General features: G+C 38.8%; 1 protein-coding gene across 4 annotated transcripts in view; it reads right to left on the bottom strand.

Annotated features, from left to right (window-relative positions):
* NYAP2 (neuronal tyrosine-phosphorylated phosphoinositide-3-kinase adaptor 2) overlaps positions 1 to 16,220 on the bottom strand; it is a 263,289-nt gene that overhangs the window by 68,319 nt on the left and 178,750 nt on the right. For all 4 annotated transcript variants that reach the window (XM_077869001.1, XM_077869002.1, XM_077869000.1 and 1 more), the window contains one exon: positions 2,816 to 3,022. In XM_077869001.1, coding sequence (XP_077725127.1) covers positions 2,816 to 3,022 — 207 coding nt within the window. The remainder of the gene's footprint in view (positions 1 to 2,815; positions 3,023 to 16,220) is intronic.

Below are 16,220 nucleotides of genomic sequence, written 5' to 3'. Positions count from 1 at the left end.
GGAAGAAAGTGAAAGTATGTTATAAATTCTTTTTACCCTCTAAATTTCTTGGAAGAATCACATCAATGTGTCAAAAACACATTATAGTTTGCCCATTTTTATGCAGCTTTCCAAATATTCAGTCAAAGTTTAATGTGGACCATCTATATGTTTTGTTTTCATTTATTTCACAGCTCCTTCTTCTTTGGCCTACACTTTGAAATGTTTGGATTTCCCAGGGTCCAATCTCCATTTCCTTTTTGTCTCCATTTCCTGCTCTTCTAGTTTAGAATCATCCAGTCTTAGGGTTCTAATCACCCCCAAAGGTCTCTAGCCTCAGTCTATCATACTGCCAAATCTCTTTAGCTCCGGATCTGTAATTCCAAGTGTCTATTAGCTTCTTAGATGTCCCAGAGCACTTCCACCCTAACATAGTCAAGAATTAAATCCTAACTTTCCCACCTTAACTGTGGTGCCTAGCTCATATTGATGATGTCTATTGTAGTAAATAGTCTCCCAGTCACCCCTTCTTGAAGCTTTGGTGCCATCATGAATCTTTCACGATGAAAACCGAATTGTATCACACCCATCTTACAAATCTTTAAGTGACTACAAAATATCTAATACATAATGTTCCAAACCTAACCATGCTGTGGCGGATACTGTCCGCTGCTTAACACTGTCTTCCCCTTATCCCTGAGAATAGACTGTTGCTTTCATTTCCAAGTGGAGGCAGAAACTTCTTGATTTAAGAGAAAGAAGGACCCCTTATACACTCATGGAAATCCTATTCCCCTTCACTGAGTGATGAGTCCAGAGGACATGTTTCCCAGTTTAGATCAACTAGATGAAAGGGACTGTTTGCTGGGGCATGATGCCCAGAAACATCAGCTCCTCATGAAAGAAATCATCAAGGATAGCAGAAGGGCAGAGTCAAAAAAAAAAAAAAAAGAAAAAGTCCCTGTGTCCTCCATGACATCACTGAACAGCAGGAAAATACCTGGAACTGCCTACCTCTAGATACAGGGCTAGGGGAGTTAACAGAAGCCATTATTACTTAAGCTACTGTTAATCGGCATTTTGTTGCTAAAAGCATTTCTAGGTAATACACGGGCCCTTCAGGATTCTTGCTTTCCAGGACCAACTTATTTACAGTTTCTTTAGTCAGTCTTCCAAACACACTATGCTCTAACCCATAGGATTTTAGGTGTTAATCCAGAAGGCAGACTTTTTCTCCATCATCTTCCTGGTGAGAAGCTCTTGATGTTTCAAGCTCTAGTTCAAACGTTACATCCTTAAGCAGTTACTATTTACCCACCCAAACCCCCTGACTGCTCTTGCCAAAATCATCTGCTCCCAGGAAAAATGCATTGATTTCTCTTTTGTTTCATATCTTATTTGTGTATGACACATGCCATAGTGATGATCAGTCTTTCTCTTGACTTTGAGCATCTCGATGCAAGGATGTCTTATTCATCATTGTGATCTCAGACTCTAGAACAGTGGCTGTTACGCAATGGCCACTCAGGTAATGCTTTTGGTTTTATATCTCTGGTCACAATAGGAGTACATATTATTCATATTTTGGGGGTCTAGAACCGGTACAAATTTAAATAATTAAGCAATACTACTGATAAGCCTAAAATTAATCCTAAATCCCAACTGAATAGTGACACCAACCTTGTTTGGGAGAGGTGTTTTTTTCTACACAATATAATTTGTTCCCTATGTTTCTTTTTATTTTTGACAAAATGCACGCATCTTCTACATACCTATGGCTATTTAGACTTTACCAACAAAAAGTAAATTTTTACTTTCTGCTCAAGTCACTTGTTTCTTCTCCAAGATTTTTATGGCTCCATAACGAAAAAGGTAAGTTACACTTTAAGTATGGGGAAGCTACTGCTCGGTTTCTGCTAGGCCCTATTCTAGAAACATTCTTTCCCAAATACAGAGATCATTCATCCGGTTCCAATTTTAACTTGTGCATGACTGCCAGAGAGAGTCCACAGGCTAAATGCATGTAAAATTGCTTTCCAAGATGAGTATCAGAGTTGAAAAGAACATTAAAGGGTTGGTCTTTTCTTCAGAACTCTAACATTCTTAAGGGATAAAAACCTGAAAATGACAGGAGGTTGCTTGATCATTTGTTTTTTACTTCAATTGACGGCTCTCTGTGAGTCCATCAGGTAGATTAATCACTTCAAAGCAAACATATGTGGCTTTTAGAATTTTGATGTTTCATAATGTTTATCTATTAAAAATGTAAAATTGCATTGCAGATTTTAATTTCAACTTGCGAAATCTAAGGGGGTATTTGATTCGAATGTTCTAACTCTTTTGACTCAGATCCAGAAACTTAGTAGCATGCCCACAGTTCAGCTATAGCATTCAGATCATCACGGTATATGCTTCCTGCTATCTGCTCTCTCTACTGCCTTCAGACATTTTTTGTTACATATTTATCCTCACTTTCATTTTCTGCTCATTTTTTCCCAGTTGCCTAAAATCTCTTTTGAAGCACAGAAGGCATAAACTCTACATCACTTAAACTTTATAAATTAAAACTGCTTCCAATGAGGGCTCTAGATGCTTTTGAAGAAATTTAGTACAAGATGTTTCGAGCTGTCAGAGGCACTTCATTGTACAGCTCCTAGAAGCACTATTCACTACTCTATCATCCACGTGAATAATGCTCCCTGGAGTGGTGCAACATATTAGCTCATCCCTTTGTGTGAAGGGCTACTTATGCTGTCTCCGTGAGTAGAGACAGTTATATCAGTGGTTATGGTTCTCTAAGTGATAATTGCATCTGAAAGATCATTATTTTTCTTACCTGAGCTGTGGTTTCCTGCTAACAAGGTGGGGCTCACAGAGCATCTTCCCATTCTACTGGTGACCACAGGCGGTCCTGGTGTTCCATCCCATTCCTGAGCTTTGATAGGCTCTCTGGAAGATGCCCCATGATGCCCTCTTTCTTTGCTGTCCAACTTTGGTAACGGCTCCGTGCTGTGGCTTCGGACTTTGAGTTCCTCTGTCGATTCTGTGTATCAACCAGAATTACATTCCGTTAAACAAAAGTCACATCCTTCCCAGATCCCTTTAAAACATTAAAGAGTGACTTTCTAAAATGCTTTCGATATATTTTTGTCAACTTGGAAGTGGGTTGGAGATTACAACATTTAAATATAACAGGGACAGAGAGCATGTGGGGCCTTCTTTTCTGAGTAGTGCAGGTTAATATCACCAGGAAACAGTTTTCTCCTTGGAAGAGGAGAACCTCAATGAATCTTGAGTCTTTTGGTAACTATTGTGCTCAACTTCAAGGAAACTTCTAAAGGAGCATGTTAGACTCAAAGTCTTAACTGTCTCATCATCTATTCATTCTACTACCTACTATGAATTCATGAATTCAGTCCACCACTCTGCTAAAACTGTTTTTGCTAAGATCACCTCTTGCCTTCTAGCTGGCAAAACATTTTTAAAACATTTGACAACTCTTTGACTACTCTCATGTATATCTTCAATTCTCTTGGCTTCTATAAGCACCCATCTTCCTTGGTTGTATTCTACATTCAATACCATGTCCTTGTCATTCATATGTTCCCTTCCTCTACTCATCCCTTACATGTTGTCCCCAAGATGCTAGCTTAGCCATTATTCTTTTCATTCGAGATATATATATATATATATAATCTCCTTCCTGTGATTTTATCTTCCAGGATTGATAGTGATTTCTAAAGATTTTATCACAAGCCTGGATCATTATTCAGAGCTTTAGACTCACTTATCCAACTGCCTGCTGGGTGAGTCCATCTGCATGCCCCATGGATCACATTTAACATCTAAGGCATTGGACTGACACCATTTCTTACTAAACTAATAGTTCCTCCTGTCCTGTCCAGCTAATGCTGGATACTTATCTTTCCCTTCCTTTAACTGGTACTCCCCAAATCTATCAGTCTGCAGATTCTACAGATTTTATTTATGAATATCCTGCTTTGCCTTCTGTTGCACTTTGTATCACATCTACCTCAATCACTTTGGTTCCAACTTTAATCATTGCCCTTGAATTATTGTAGCTTGTCTACTACTCTCAATCCTTGCCTCTCTGAAGTCTGAGCTCCATATACTGCCAAAATGATCTGTTTAAAATGCAAATCTAACCAAGTGTATTTTTCAGCAAATGGAAGTAATAGCCATTCTGTTACACATATACATAAGTGTTTAAAAACACATGTAGTAAAGATGGTTTATGAGCAATAACCACTTGCTACGTTCAAAACAGTGTTGTCTCAGGAAATGGATGGGATAGCCATTCTATAATGCACATGGAGAAGTGTTTAAAAACAAAAACAAACAAACAGAAAATGCAAACCTGTTTATCATGTACCCTTGACTAAAATCCTTCCTGAAGCCTTCTACTACCCACCGAATTATGTCTAATCTCCTTATCATGACCCACAAGATTCCCCACTATGCCACTCTTCCCTTTCTCTTTGACTTCATTGCTTCCCTCCTGAACATTACATTCAAGAAACACTACTAAATTGGTTGAACCTTCTTCCTCCCCACTCCATCTCCAACAAAACAAGGCTGTTTTTAGTGCTACTATCTTTTACCTCATTTGCTTTGAATACCTTTGTACTTTGTCTTTGCTCGGGGAAGACTCCTGGGTCCTGGTTACTCAATTTAAGTATCCCTCTGAGGTCTCCTCCACCCATATCCCCACCCCATGCTGGGATTTGGTCATCTCTGCGTTGACATTGTCTTATAATATCTTTCCACGTATCTGCTCTTTTCAAGAGGCCCTGAGTTCTTGGAAGCAGGGACTATGTTTTGTCTTGCTTAGTTTAGCTTTTATCCATTGGTGTCTTTAGCACCTTCAATACTGCTCAATAGATATTTAATTAATTAATTAATTTAGTACGTTTCTCAACTCCTCAGGCATCTTTCTGATGTGTGTAGGAAATACAACGTTCCTAATGGAATAAGAGAATGGAGCAAGTGTTATAAATGTATTAAAGTGGCACAGAGCTAATAGTATTTTCCAAAATCTGATTATATAACAATCACAGGTTGTAAAATTCACCAGGTTGAAAGTTTCATTCAAATGAGGAATCATTGGGAAAGACTGCAGTGAAAAAAATAACTGCAATGGTTCAGAGAATCTGTATTTTGATTTCGTTACATTTAAGTTCAAATACTCATCAACTGTCATCAGTGTGAGAATACAAATGTCCCTCTTTGGTTCCCCATTACCTGAAACTGTGAGGCAGAAACAGAATAGATTTGTAATGCAGTAAGAAGCCTTAGGTGAGGCCATCTGAGTGGCTTAGCTTTGCAACCCTGGCATGGTCATGGACCAGTAACCCATGTCACTGAGCACTTGGGTTCTTCTCTCAGGGCTTCATTTTTCTTACCTACAAAATAGAGATAATACCAGCCTAGTCTAACCTCTCCCATTTAATTTGAAGGATCTAATGATATTCTACATTTTAAAATATTTTAGAAACTCAGCAGTGCCACACATATAAAAGATATTATTAATTTAAATAAATAGTAGCCATTTGTTCTTTATGAATTTATTTCATCTTTCTACATTTGGACTAGATAAGAGAGATTGAAAACACAAATGGAAAATTGCCAGACCCCTTATAAAAATAGAACTCCAACCCATCATCTACAGTAATGAGCCCAGAAATCCAATCTACTTTTCTTAAGTCAGATTTACAGAAAGTCAGGCTACTATCTCTAGCAACCAACCCAGGCAGCCTAACAATAATCTCTGTAACAGTTGGCCCCAAACAGCCAGGATTTAATTAATAACTGACAGCTTCTGGAATTGTTGCCTCTGCTTCCAACATAGGACCACCGGAGAAAATCAGATCTGCATCCTTATCCAACCACATAGGATCCCCTCCTGGTTGGCCTGCTTGCAGCTTCCCCATGCCAGCAGCCTCCATTTGGGGCAGAGCTGAAGTCTAGCCTCTTTCTCACTAAGTTTTTCTCCCAAAACTTTCCCACTCTTCTCCCTGCCTTCAAATCTCTGCTATTGTAAATAATGGTGGCTAACTGCCTTGCTGGAGCAAGCTCTGAATAAATAGCCTTTGCCAGTTCTCCTTTGTTTGCTCTTCATTTATATGCACATTGCTATAGTCCTTTCCAGCTCCAAGAAGCTACGCAGTTGTGTAAACACATGTCATGAATATTTTTTTGTGAGATAAAACTTAAACCAGGAGGGTAGTCTTATAATAACAACCTCAGAAAGATTCCTGGCCTTTACATGGGCCTCAAATAAGCCTAAGTCCCAGTTACACTAAAATCAAATCTAGAAAGCAAAAATATTTAAAAAGTGATACATTCCAGCATAATAATTACAGCAAGACAATTTAACTAACACTTGCTTTTCAGTGCCCTGAGTCAAATGGAATAAAACCAGTAGCAGAAAAGAACATCATAGACAATTTCCAAGCTGTTTATTCACAGTTTCAAGGAAAATGTAACTCTGGCTTCCAAATGTCACAGCCTCAAAGCCTAATGACCCATCTGTTTCCCTTTACCTTCCTTTCAGATTTCAAACAAAACATTGAAGATACTTGCTTTCGTTATCAACTTCTGTATTTTTTTCCACTACCCATATTCAGCTTTTACACTCTCTCTCTCATGCACACTAGTCTTCTTCCACTGGAACTGAAACTTATCAAGCTAACAAAATGCTTATGCATAACATTGGATCCAATCTCTTTCCTGCAGGTTTGGACAACATTTTAAATATGAAAGGCTGAGGATGTGTGTCAAGGCACCTTCACCAACATCAATTTCTTTGTTCTCATTCAAATTACTTGCATACACATACTAGGGAAGTGTCACTTAGGTCTCAAACCTCAACTCAGTAAAAGCCCAATACAGCTTTGGAAACAAAAAGGAGACTTTTTCTTTTTCTTTTTTTCTTTCTTTCTTCCTTCTTTGTGTTCAAGTCCCAGAGGTTAGTCTTCAGTGAATTTTGGCAGATATATTTAAGGAAACTTGAACAAAAGGGTGGAAGATGTCGTGCTACTCGGAATTGCACCACTATACCTTATCGTCTGCCTCCTAAACAGAAGGAAATCATGAAAGTACTATTGAGAATTTTATTTGGGAATAAATCTAGTTTCCTACAGATATTCAAAAAAGCTTCCTATAAGATGCACTTTCTAAATAAAATAATGTGAAAATCTTCAACATAGCTGTTGCAAGTAAATGGAAAGCAGACGATCAGACTAAGAAATATGTACAGTAAGACATGTTGAGGGACTCCTGAGTAGCTCAGTGGTCAAGCATCTGCCTTTGGCTCAGGGTGTGATCCCGGGGTCCTGGGATCTAGTCCTGCATTGGGCTTCTTGTGGGGAGCCTGCTTCTCCCTCTGCCTATGTCTCTGCCTCTCTCTCTCTCTGTCTCTCATGAATTAATAAATAAAATCTTTGAAAAAGACGTGTTGAAACCTCAAAGAAATTTATTCAGAGGAATCAGGAGGTATTTATCCATATCCATATACTTCAATGTTTTCTTAAAGCCTGAAAAACAAAATTGATTTTACTACCATAAACCTTCCTGGTAGATATCAATCTTGGGTCCTCTGGTAAATTTCTAAGTGGGACCTTAGTTCTTTCAGATCTAAGTTCTTACAGCCTGAGCACGTAGCATAGGGCCAACTATATGGAAGGTGCTCATATAGCTAGAGGACTGAGTGTCCTCTATTGATCCAAAATCTGATTCTCACATTGAAATCTGATCTTGAGCTGAAATCTTGCTGTGAAAAATGCATGCATATTTCATTACATTTGTCTTTCAGACTCTACACTCTGCGTATTATTGTCTTAAACTTCTTGCGGCACTCAAGTTAAAGGACAAGTAAAGATAAGAGACTAGGAGCAATCTTTTCATGACCAAAATATTCTCTTCATGCTTTCAATCTCATCACGCTTCATGCTGCTAATTCTGAAGTTCTTTCTCAGAGTTTCCCCTCTTTATGCTGTCTCTGGACCTACTCTTATCTCTCTGGTTTCTACCTTACTCCTCCCTCTACATCCCTTCCCTGGGGGGGGGGGGGTCCTGGGCCATCTAGAAGGACTTGGCTTCCCAGGTTGGATGGCTTTCACCAGCACATCTGTCCCCCATCAGATACTGAGTTTTCCCAGCTTCTCTGACCCACTCTTCCTCAACCACATTTACTCTCTAAACAGAAATGGTACAGAGGAGGAGCATGGCTCAGTGGCTCAGTTGGTTAAGTGTTGGATTCTGGATTTCTACTCAGGTCATGATCTCAGGGTTGTGGGATCCAGCCCCACGTCAGGCTCTGTACTCAGCATGGAGTTTGCTTGTCCTTCTCCCTCTGCTCCTCCCCTGTTCTCTCTCTCTCTGTCTCAAATTAATAAATACAATAAAAAAAAAAGAAAAGAAATGGTACAGAGGAATCGTATAAGTCTCAGAAACTTAAAAATCCCTCTGAAGCTCTAGAGACAAAGAAAACACGATTGTACTGAAGGACCTTTATGTATGGCCATCTGCGGGACTGCACACATTAAAACAGACAGCATTATCCTCTTTCCAGACTTGCTTCTTGTCTGGCTAGGAAGATCATGTAGTTGATTTATATGTCTAGTTCCCCCACCAGACTATAGCAGCTTCTTAAGACTAAAGACTATATCTTTCATGTTGGTCCTCAGTATCTAACAGAGCCCTCAGTGAGAACTGACAGGATGCATGAGTGCATGCATGCTTCACCCAGGTTAGTTGGGTGAATTAGCCTTCATTAATTAGCCTTCATTCCTGGATCCAAGCCCATTGATGGCCATGACACCGCACAGCCTCTCCCTCCTACCTCTCCATTCTCACCTGGCTCTCAGGCCATACCATGAACCAATAACCCTCAATGACAAACATGAGTTAGCTAAAATTATTTTTGTTTACCTATACGTATAGGTTATGTTTCTAACTGACATGCTGGCAGATCAGAAAAGTTATTTGCCTGGGAAAATGAGTATTATTTGGAAATATGGCCAGTCACACTATTTTCCTGGAGGAACACCCTTTCTTTCTTTTTTCTTTCTTTTTTTCTTTCTTTTTTTCTTTCTTTCTTTCTTTCTCTTTCTTTCTTTCTTTCTTTCTTTCTTTCTTTCTTTCTTTCTTCTTTCTTCTTTGTTTTTCTTTCTTTCTTCTCTCTCTCCCTTCCTTCCTTTCTTTTTTGCAATATGTAAGAATTAACTTGCCATATCATTTAATTGCTTCTATGAACATCTAGATGATTCAGATGATTTACACAAGAGGCTTTTATGTATGTGGTTTGTGACTAGTTATTTCTGAAATTTCACCCTCTCACATAGGGATCCCTTGGTTACAAATGAACTTGGTGGCTGGTAACAAAGGGACCAAAGTTTATACAGCTGATGAGCATTTGAGCTTCCTGTGGACAAAAAAAAAAAAAAAAAGCTTCAGGAATTATCCCCTCCTACTGGCATAATCAGCAGGATCAAAGTCCCTCCATTCTATTCCAACTGCTGAACAATGGAAATAATGAAAGGTGATCGAGGCAGATTAATTAGGCAGAAAAAAAACTGCACCTTGGAAGTGCTGAAGGAGGCACTGAACTAAATTCCATTATCAGATGATATTTGATTCAATCATCAAATTTAAAGCTGAAAGAGACCTTAGAAATCAGTGTCAAGAGCTCATGAACAGTAAGGTGTGTATATGTCATTACTGAGCTGGCTGGCTGCCTTTGGGAGGAGAGCTCCAGGGAGGGGAGACTTCCCACCTCATGGGAAAGTTTGGCTGGCTTTTGAACATCTTTAATTGCTAGAAAGCTCTCATACAGAGCCCAAGTCGGCCTCCCTCCAAGCACCACCATTTGCTGGTTGTTGGTAGTCCGGTTTCTGGAGCAACTCAGAACTAGTCTATTTCTGTTTTTAAAGCAGACATCCTTTAGAATCCAGAGTGAGGCAATCAGTCTCCTGCTGCTCACCTCTTCTTCACTGTACAAATCTAGAACTTTCACTCTCCCAGGCACCCTGGCCTGGACACTAATTGCATATCATGGTGTCTTTTAAAACTGTGGCGTCTGGAGCTGCTCAGAGCCAGACAGCCTGACATGGTTTTCCTTAGAGTCCAGGTGAGAACTGGAGTCCTCTCTTTGCACTTCTGTTATTCCATCTCCCGAGTCTCCAGGGAAAAGAGGGCACAGGCTCCCATGTTTCCACAACAAAAGGGCACCTGGGACAGGGCCAATTTTCTATTTTTTATTGTTGCTTCTCTGTCATGTGAACTCTGTCGTTTGGGATCAGTTATGTCAATTCCAACATTTAAAGGATGTCATCTCTTCAAATATAAATAGACAAAGAACAATAGCTCAGGCATCTGGAGATTACATGGCTTTAAATAAAATTGAAAAGAAAGTCCAGGTTTGGGTGAAGAAGGCACTTCCATTTAATAAGATAGATGGGGCACATTACTTAACAAAATAATAAACTAGATGACACACACTGAAGCAGGAGAGGAAACACAAATAATCCTAACCCTTTACAGGTGTACAAACAGCTCAGAGTCTTAACACATCTTGCACAAGGTCACACAGATGGTAATTAGCAAAGACCTGATAAAGAGACAGGTTTCCTGGCCACTGCCCAGCATGTATCTCTCACCATAAGACATTGGAACTCACATACTGACTTATATTCAACAGTTTTTTTTGTTTTTTGTTTTTTGTTTTTTTTTATGGTTGCAGGGAATAACACTTATCATAGGGTGCAATAACAAGTAGAATTTCAAACACCATGTTTGGTCTTTAAAAACTCTCAATTAAACATCCAGATGATTTAATTATTTGCCTTTCTTTTTTCTATGAAGGTGGATGAGGATTGTAGAGATACTGCCAAATTATCTCTAATAAAAAAAAAAAAACTTCACTGAAGTCATCGGGCACAGCTCAAATGTTGACATAGTTTATTTTTTTTAATTCTTTTTTTTAATTTTTTTAATTTATTTATGATAGTCACAGAGAGAGAGAGAGAGAGAGAGAGGCAGAGACACAGGCGGAGAAGCAGGCTCCATGCACCGGGAGCCCGACGTGGGATTCGATCCCGGATCTCCAGGATCGCGCCCTGGGCCAAAGGCAGGTGCCAAACCGCTGCGCCACCCAGGGATCCCTTGACATAGTTTAGTAACAGTTTCTTTAAGAAATTCTAGTATTGCAGGGTAATGAGAGACATTTACCGAGAGAATGCAATCTGTACTTTTGTTCTTATAATGTAGAAGCTAAGGGACCTGTGGGCAGAGTCCAGTCAGATGCTGGCCAAATTTGTTCTCTCTGGGACTGCACTTAAACTATACAACCCAGCATTTCTTGCAGTGAGGAAGAGCCACATAACTGAGGTCTGGCCTTTAGAATGTGAGTACATGTGATGTATGCCACCTCCAGTTCAGGTCATAAAAATTCCCATGAAATCCCCTCCTGCTGGCTGAGACTTTTTTGAGGTCCCAGGTACTGGTGCTGGTAAAGTCACCAGATGGCAACTTTCCAATAACTGTGGGGAGAACTCTCCATCTTCCACTGAATCCAGTAATTGATTATCACATGCCTGGGACATTTGTCATGTCCTATGACATGAACAAGAGATAAACCATATTATATAAAGCCATTGAGGTTTTGTAGTTTTTTGCTATAGCAATTGAACTACCCTAATGTACACTTTAACTGATATTATTTCTCATTTTCTTTCCTATAAAATATAGTTTAAATACAAAATCCTTCACTTTCTACTGAGGACAATATTTTTATTGGCATATTGACAGAAAAATGAGGGGCAGAGAGATTGGTTAAATTGCCAAATACAGTGTAACCATTTGGCAGGCAATGCTTCTCTCTTCATTCTAATTGTAACAAAAATACTTCATAAAATTGACAAACACATTTTTATTGAGTATTTAATAAATATCTTAAATACTATGGTTTCAATAATTATATGCTGAATGTACAAGGGGAAGAATATCTAAAAGGATCATTCAAACAGCTTATATGTTTTATTTATATTCATTTGAATGAAGATAATGCCACACAATTCTTTTCACCCAAAATACTAGCAAAGAATGAAATCTCTGAAAATAATTTAAAAAATAAGACCTTTAAAAAATTTCACAAGTAAGATAGTGACTATATCTTTAATATAAAAATTATTTTGATATGAATTAGATAAATTTGGGAAATCTTCACAATAAATTAAAATATTTCTCAGAACCATTCTGGAGTGGGGTTGAGAATCTGGAGTCCACGCTCAGGTCAGTTCAATAAAACATCCTTCCTGAACCTTGATTTCTTCAAACAAAATTGTAGATTGAAATAAAGTATTTCTAAGTAATCCTCTTGAGTCTAAAATTGTATACATCTATAATGCCAAAGCTAGTACAAAAAGCAAAATAGCTCATGAAGATTCAATAGTATTACTATTTCTGTTCCAAAATATACCTCTGCTTTATATTTCAGAATGTTTTACATTTGTCAAGGTGACTTTTTTGTAGCTTAATTCCCCTGCCAGTCAAATCATAGTGAACTAGAAAATAAATTAAGAAAGCAAGCTCTTAAAAAACATTAATGAGTTGTTTACCATCGTTGGCAAACCTAACATCCAAATTTTTTTCTTGCTACCTGATTAGGAGACTTGAAATAAATAGGAGTCCTGGTTTTAAAAAATATAGATAATACCCTCAATGTTTTTCCCTGTTTCCTAGTTACTACTGGAAAAGCACAATGCCAGCTCTAAACAATGTCTTATAATGCCAGCAACAGCATGTGATGAAAGCTGCTATGGAATCTGTGGCTATTATGCATCAGATGTTGCACTATACTCTTTATAAATAATATTTATAATCTTTGCATAGTCTTTCCAGGCCTGTATAGTGATAATTTTCACTGTTCAGGAAACTTAAAAGTCCTGCTATGAATAAGTTCACCAGAGCCAGTCAGAGGTAGGTAATTGGAGGAATCAGGATTTGAACCCAGATCTCTCTGAACAAATAGCCACACCAGTGAGGCTTTGTTTGGTTTTCTCTTCTTCTCTTGGGATTCTCTTAAGAAGGAGAATTATTTACCTTATTTTAAAAGGTAATCAGGGACACCTGGGTGACCCAGTGGCTGAGCATCTGCCTTTGGCTCATGGTGTGATCCTGGGGTCCAGAGATCAAGTCTCGCATTGGGCTCCCCACAGGGAGCCAGCTTCTCCCTCTGCCTGTGTCTCTACCTTTCTCTCTGTCTCTCTTGAATAAATAAATAAAATCTTTTAAAAATAATAAAAGGTAATCAAAAAATTTTTAAAGCCCACCTTTCTTTTTTAAAAATTTGAAGATTCTGGGCAGTCCATTAAGTGTCTGACTCTTGATTTCAGTTCAGGTCAAGATCCTAAGATCATGAGATCAAACCTCCCCCAGGCTTTGTGCTCAGTGCAGAGTCTGCTTGAGATGCTCTCTCTCCTTCTCCCTCTCCCTCTCTCCTCCTTCCTCTCTCTCTCTTTCAAATAAATATATAAAATATTTTTTTTAAGCCAAAGACTTTTTTTTTAATTTATTTATTCATGAGACACACACACACACACACACACAGAGAGGCAGAGACACAGGCAGAGGGAGAAGCAGGCTCCATGCAGGGAGCCTGATATGGGACTCAATCCCTGGACTCCAGGATCCATGCTCTGGGCCAAAGGCAGGCACCAAACCGCTGAGCCACCCAGGGATCCCCAATATATAAAATATTTTAAAAAGGAATTAAAAAAAATGAAGATTATATAAGCAAAAACATTAATATAATGAGATTTGGGAGAAATCAGTTGTCAGTCTAGATTGCATAGATTATGCACAACTCAGCCCCTGAGACACTTTAACATGCAAGTTATATAGAGGTCCACAGCAGTTTTAAGATTGGATTAAATTCCCACTGCACACTGTGTAATCCAAAGCACAGCTATTAAGTGATATTTATCAGTAACAGTGAAACAAGTCAGAAAACAAAGAACATGCATTTTCTTCAAGACTGCTTTTAGTAGTTACTCTGATATACTTTTTTTGGATTGCTTTGATTTAAAAAGGCAAGTGTAGAAAAATAATAATATTTTTTCTTATTATTATGTTCAATCCATAGTAAAATGCATATGTCTTGCTCCATATATATAAGCTATTTTTTGTGCCAGGCACCACGACAGTGAGAGACTAGAACACCTCTAGCTGCACGGGGTTCCTTTTCTAAGAGAGAGGAAAAAAAAAAAAACAATTTATAGGAACTAATACAGTATTAGAGCTCTGTAAGAGCAATAAGAAGAGATGATAGAGCACAATGAAATTATAATAGATGATTTTTCCTAGTTGAGAGGCCAAGAAATCTTGATTAAATAGTGATTTGAAGAATGGAAAGGGGAGGGGGAGGGTGGGTTAAATGAGTTTTGCAAGCTAGGAGAAATGAAATATTCGTTTTTTGTGGGGTTGTTTTTGCATTTTATTTTATTATTAGTTTTCGGATATTTATTTAATTATTATGAGAGAGAGAGAGAGCTTGCATGGGCAGGGAAAGGGTGAGAATCTTAGGCAGACTCTTTGCTGAGCATGGAGACAAAAACAGGGCTCCATCTCATAATCCATAGATCATGACCTGAGCCAAAATCATGAGTCAGATGCTCAACTGATGGAGTCACCCAGGTGCCCCTAGGTTTTTTAATGTAAATTCTAGTTAGTTGACATACATTTCAATAGTGGTTTTAGGAGGAGAGTTCAGTGGTTCATCATTTACTGTAATACCCAGGGCTTGTCATAACAAGTGCCCTCCTTAATGCCCATCACCTATCTATCCTATCCCCCCACCCACTACCTTCCTTCAACCCTCAGTTTGTTCTCCAGAGTTAAGAGTCTCTCATGATTTGTTTCCCTCTCTCTCTCTTTCTCCCCTCCTGAATGTTCACCCATTTTGTTTTGTAAATTACCCATATGAATGAAAATATATAGTATTTGTCTTTCTTTGATTGACTTACTTAGCATAACACACTCTAGCTCCATCCATCTCATTGCAAATGGCAAGATTTCATTCTTTCTGATGGCTGTGTAGTATTCCATTGTATCTATATGCTGTATGTTCTTCATCCAATCATCAGCCAATGGGCATTTGGGCTCTTTCCATAGTTTGGCTATTATTGATAATGCTGCTATAAACATCAGGGTGCATGTACCCCTTCGAATGTATATTTTTGTATCCTTTGGGTAAATACCTATTAGTGCAATTGTTGGATCATATGGTAGTTCTATTTTTAGCTTGTTGAGGAACTGCCACACTGTTCTCTAGAGTAGCTGCACCATAATTGTTGAACACACATGGCACTTTCATTGGATGTGTCCTCCCAAAAGCTGATCCTGAGGTGGGAACTTCTAGCTTGACAAAAAAAAGCGGAAGCAAACACAATACTTTAAAAAGAATGGTGGAGAAGAACAATGGTTCAGGCTCCATGATAAGTTCAGACTATCTAGAAGAAAGCTTTTATATTAGGAAAGAATGGGGCCTAAATTTACATAGTTAAGAAGAAACAAATCAAGGAGGGTTTTTTTTTAAGACTTTTTTAATTTATTCATGAGAGACACAATGAGAGAGGCAGAGATATAGGCAGAGGGAGAAGCAAGCTCCCCATGGGGAGCCCGATTCAGGACTTGATCCCAGGACCCTAGGATCATGACCTAAACCAAAGGCAGAAGCTCAACTGAGCCACCCAGGCATCCCTCAAGAAGGGTTTTGAGGGCAGCCCCGGTGGCACAGCGGTTTAGCGCCGCCTGCAGCCCAGGGCGTGATCCTGGAGACCCTGGATCGAGTCCCACGTCAGGCTCTCTGTATGATGCCTGCTTCTCCCTCTGCCTCTGCCTGTGTCTCTGCCTCTCTCTCTCTCTCTGTCTCTATGAATAAATAAATAAAATCTAAAAAAAAAAAAAAAAGGGTTTTGAGTGACAAGCTAGAGTTTGTATTTTTGAGGGTATGTGATGCCATCAGCATTGCAGGAAGATTCTCTCAGGGGAAGTATGCAAGAAGGACCAAGAGGAAGATATGTGAGGGTCAGAGGCTCGTTATTAGTACCATATTATCCCTGGGCACTTGAAATCCACAGAACTTCAGACATCATCATCTGAACATTATGATGCCATCAACTTCTTAAACATCCTTTTCAATGGGGTATATAGACATGGAT

The sequence above is a fragment of the Canis aureus genome, chromosome 24, assembly GCF_053574225.1.
Source record: "Canis aureus isolate CA01 chromosome 24, VMU_Caureus_v.1.0, whole genome shotgun sequence".
Classification (NCBI taxonomy): Eukaryota; Metazoa; Chordata; class Mammalia; order Carnivora; family Canidae; genus Canis; species Canis aureus.
The sequence above is the reverse complement of the archived record's forward strand: the minus strand, read 5'-3'. Positions and strand labels throughout refer to the sequence as shown.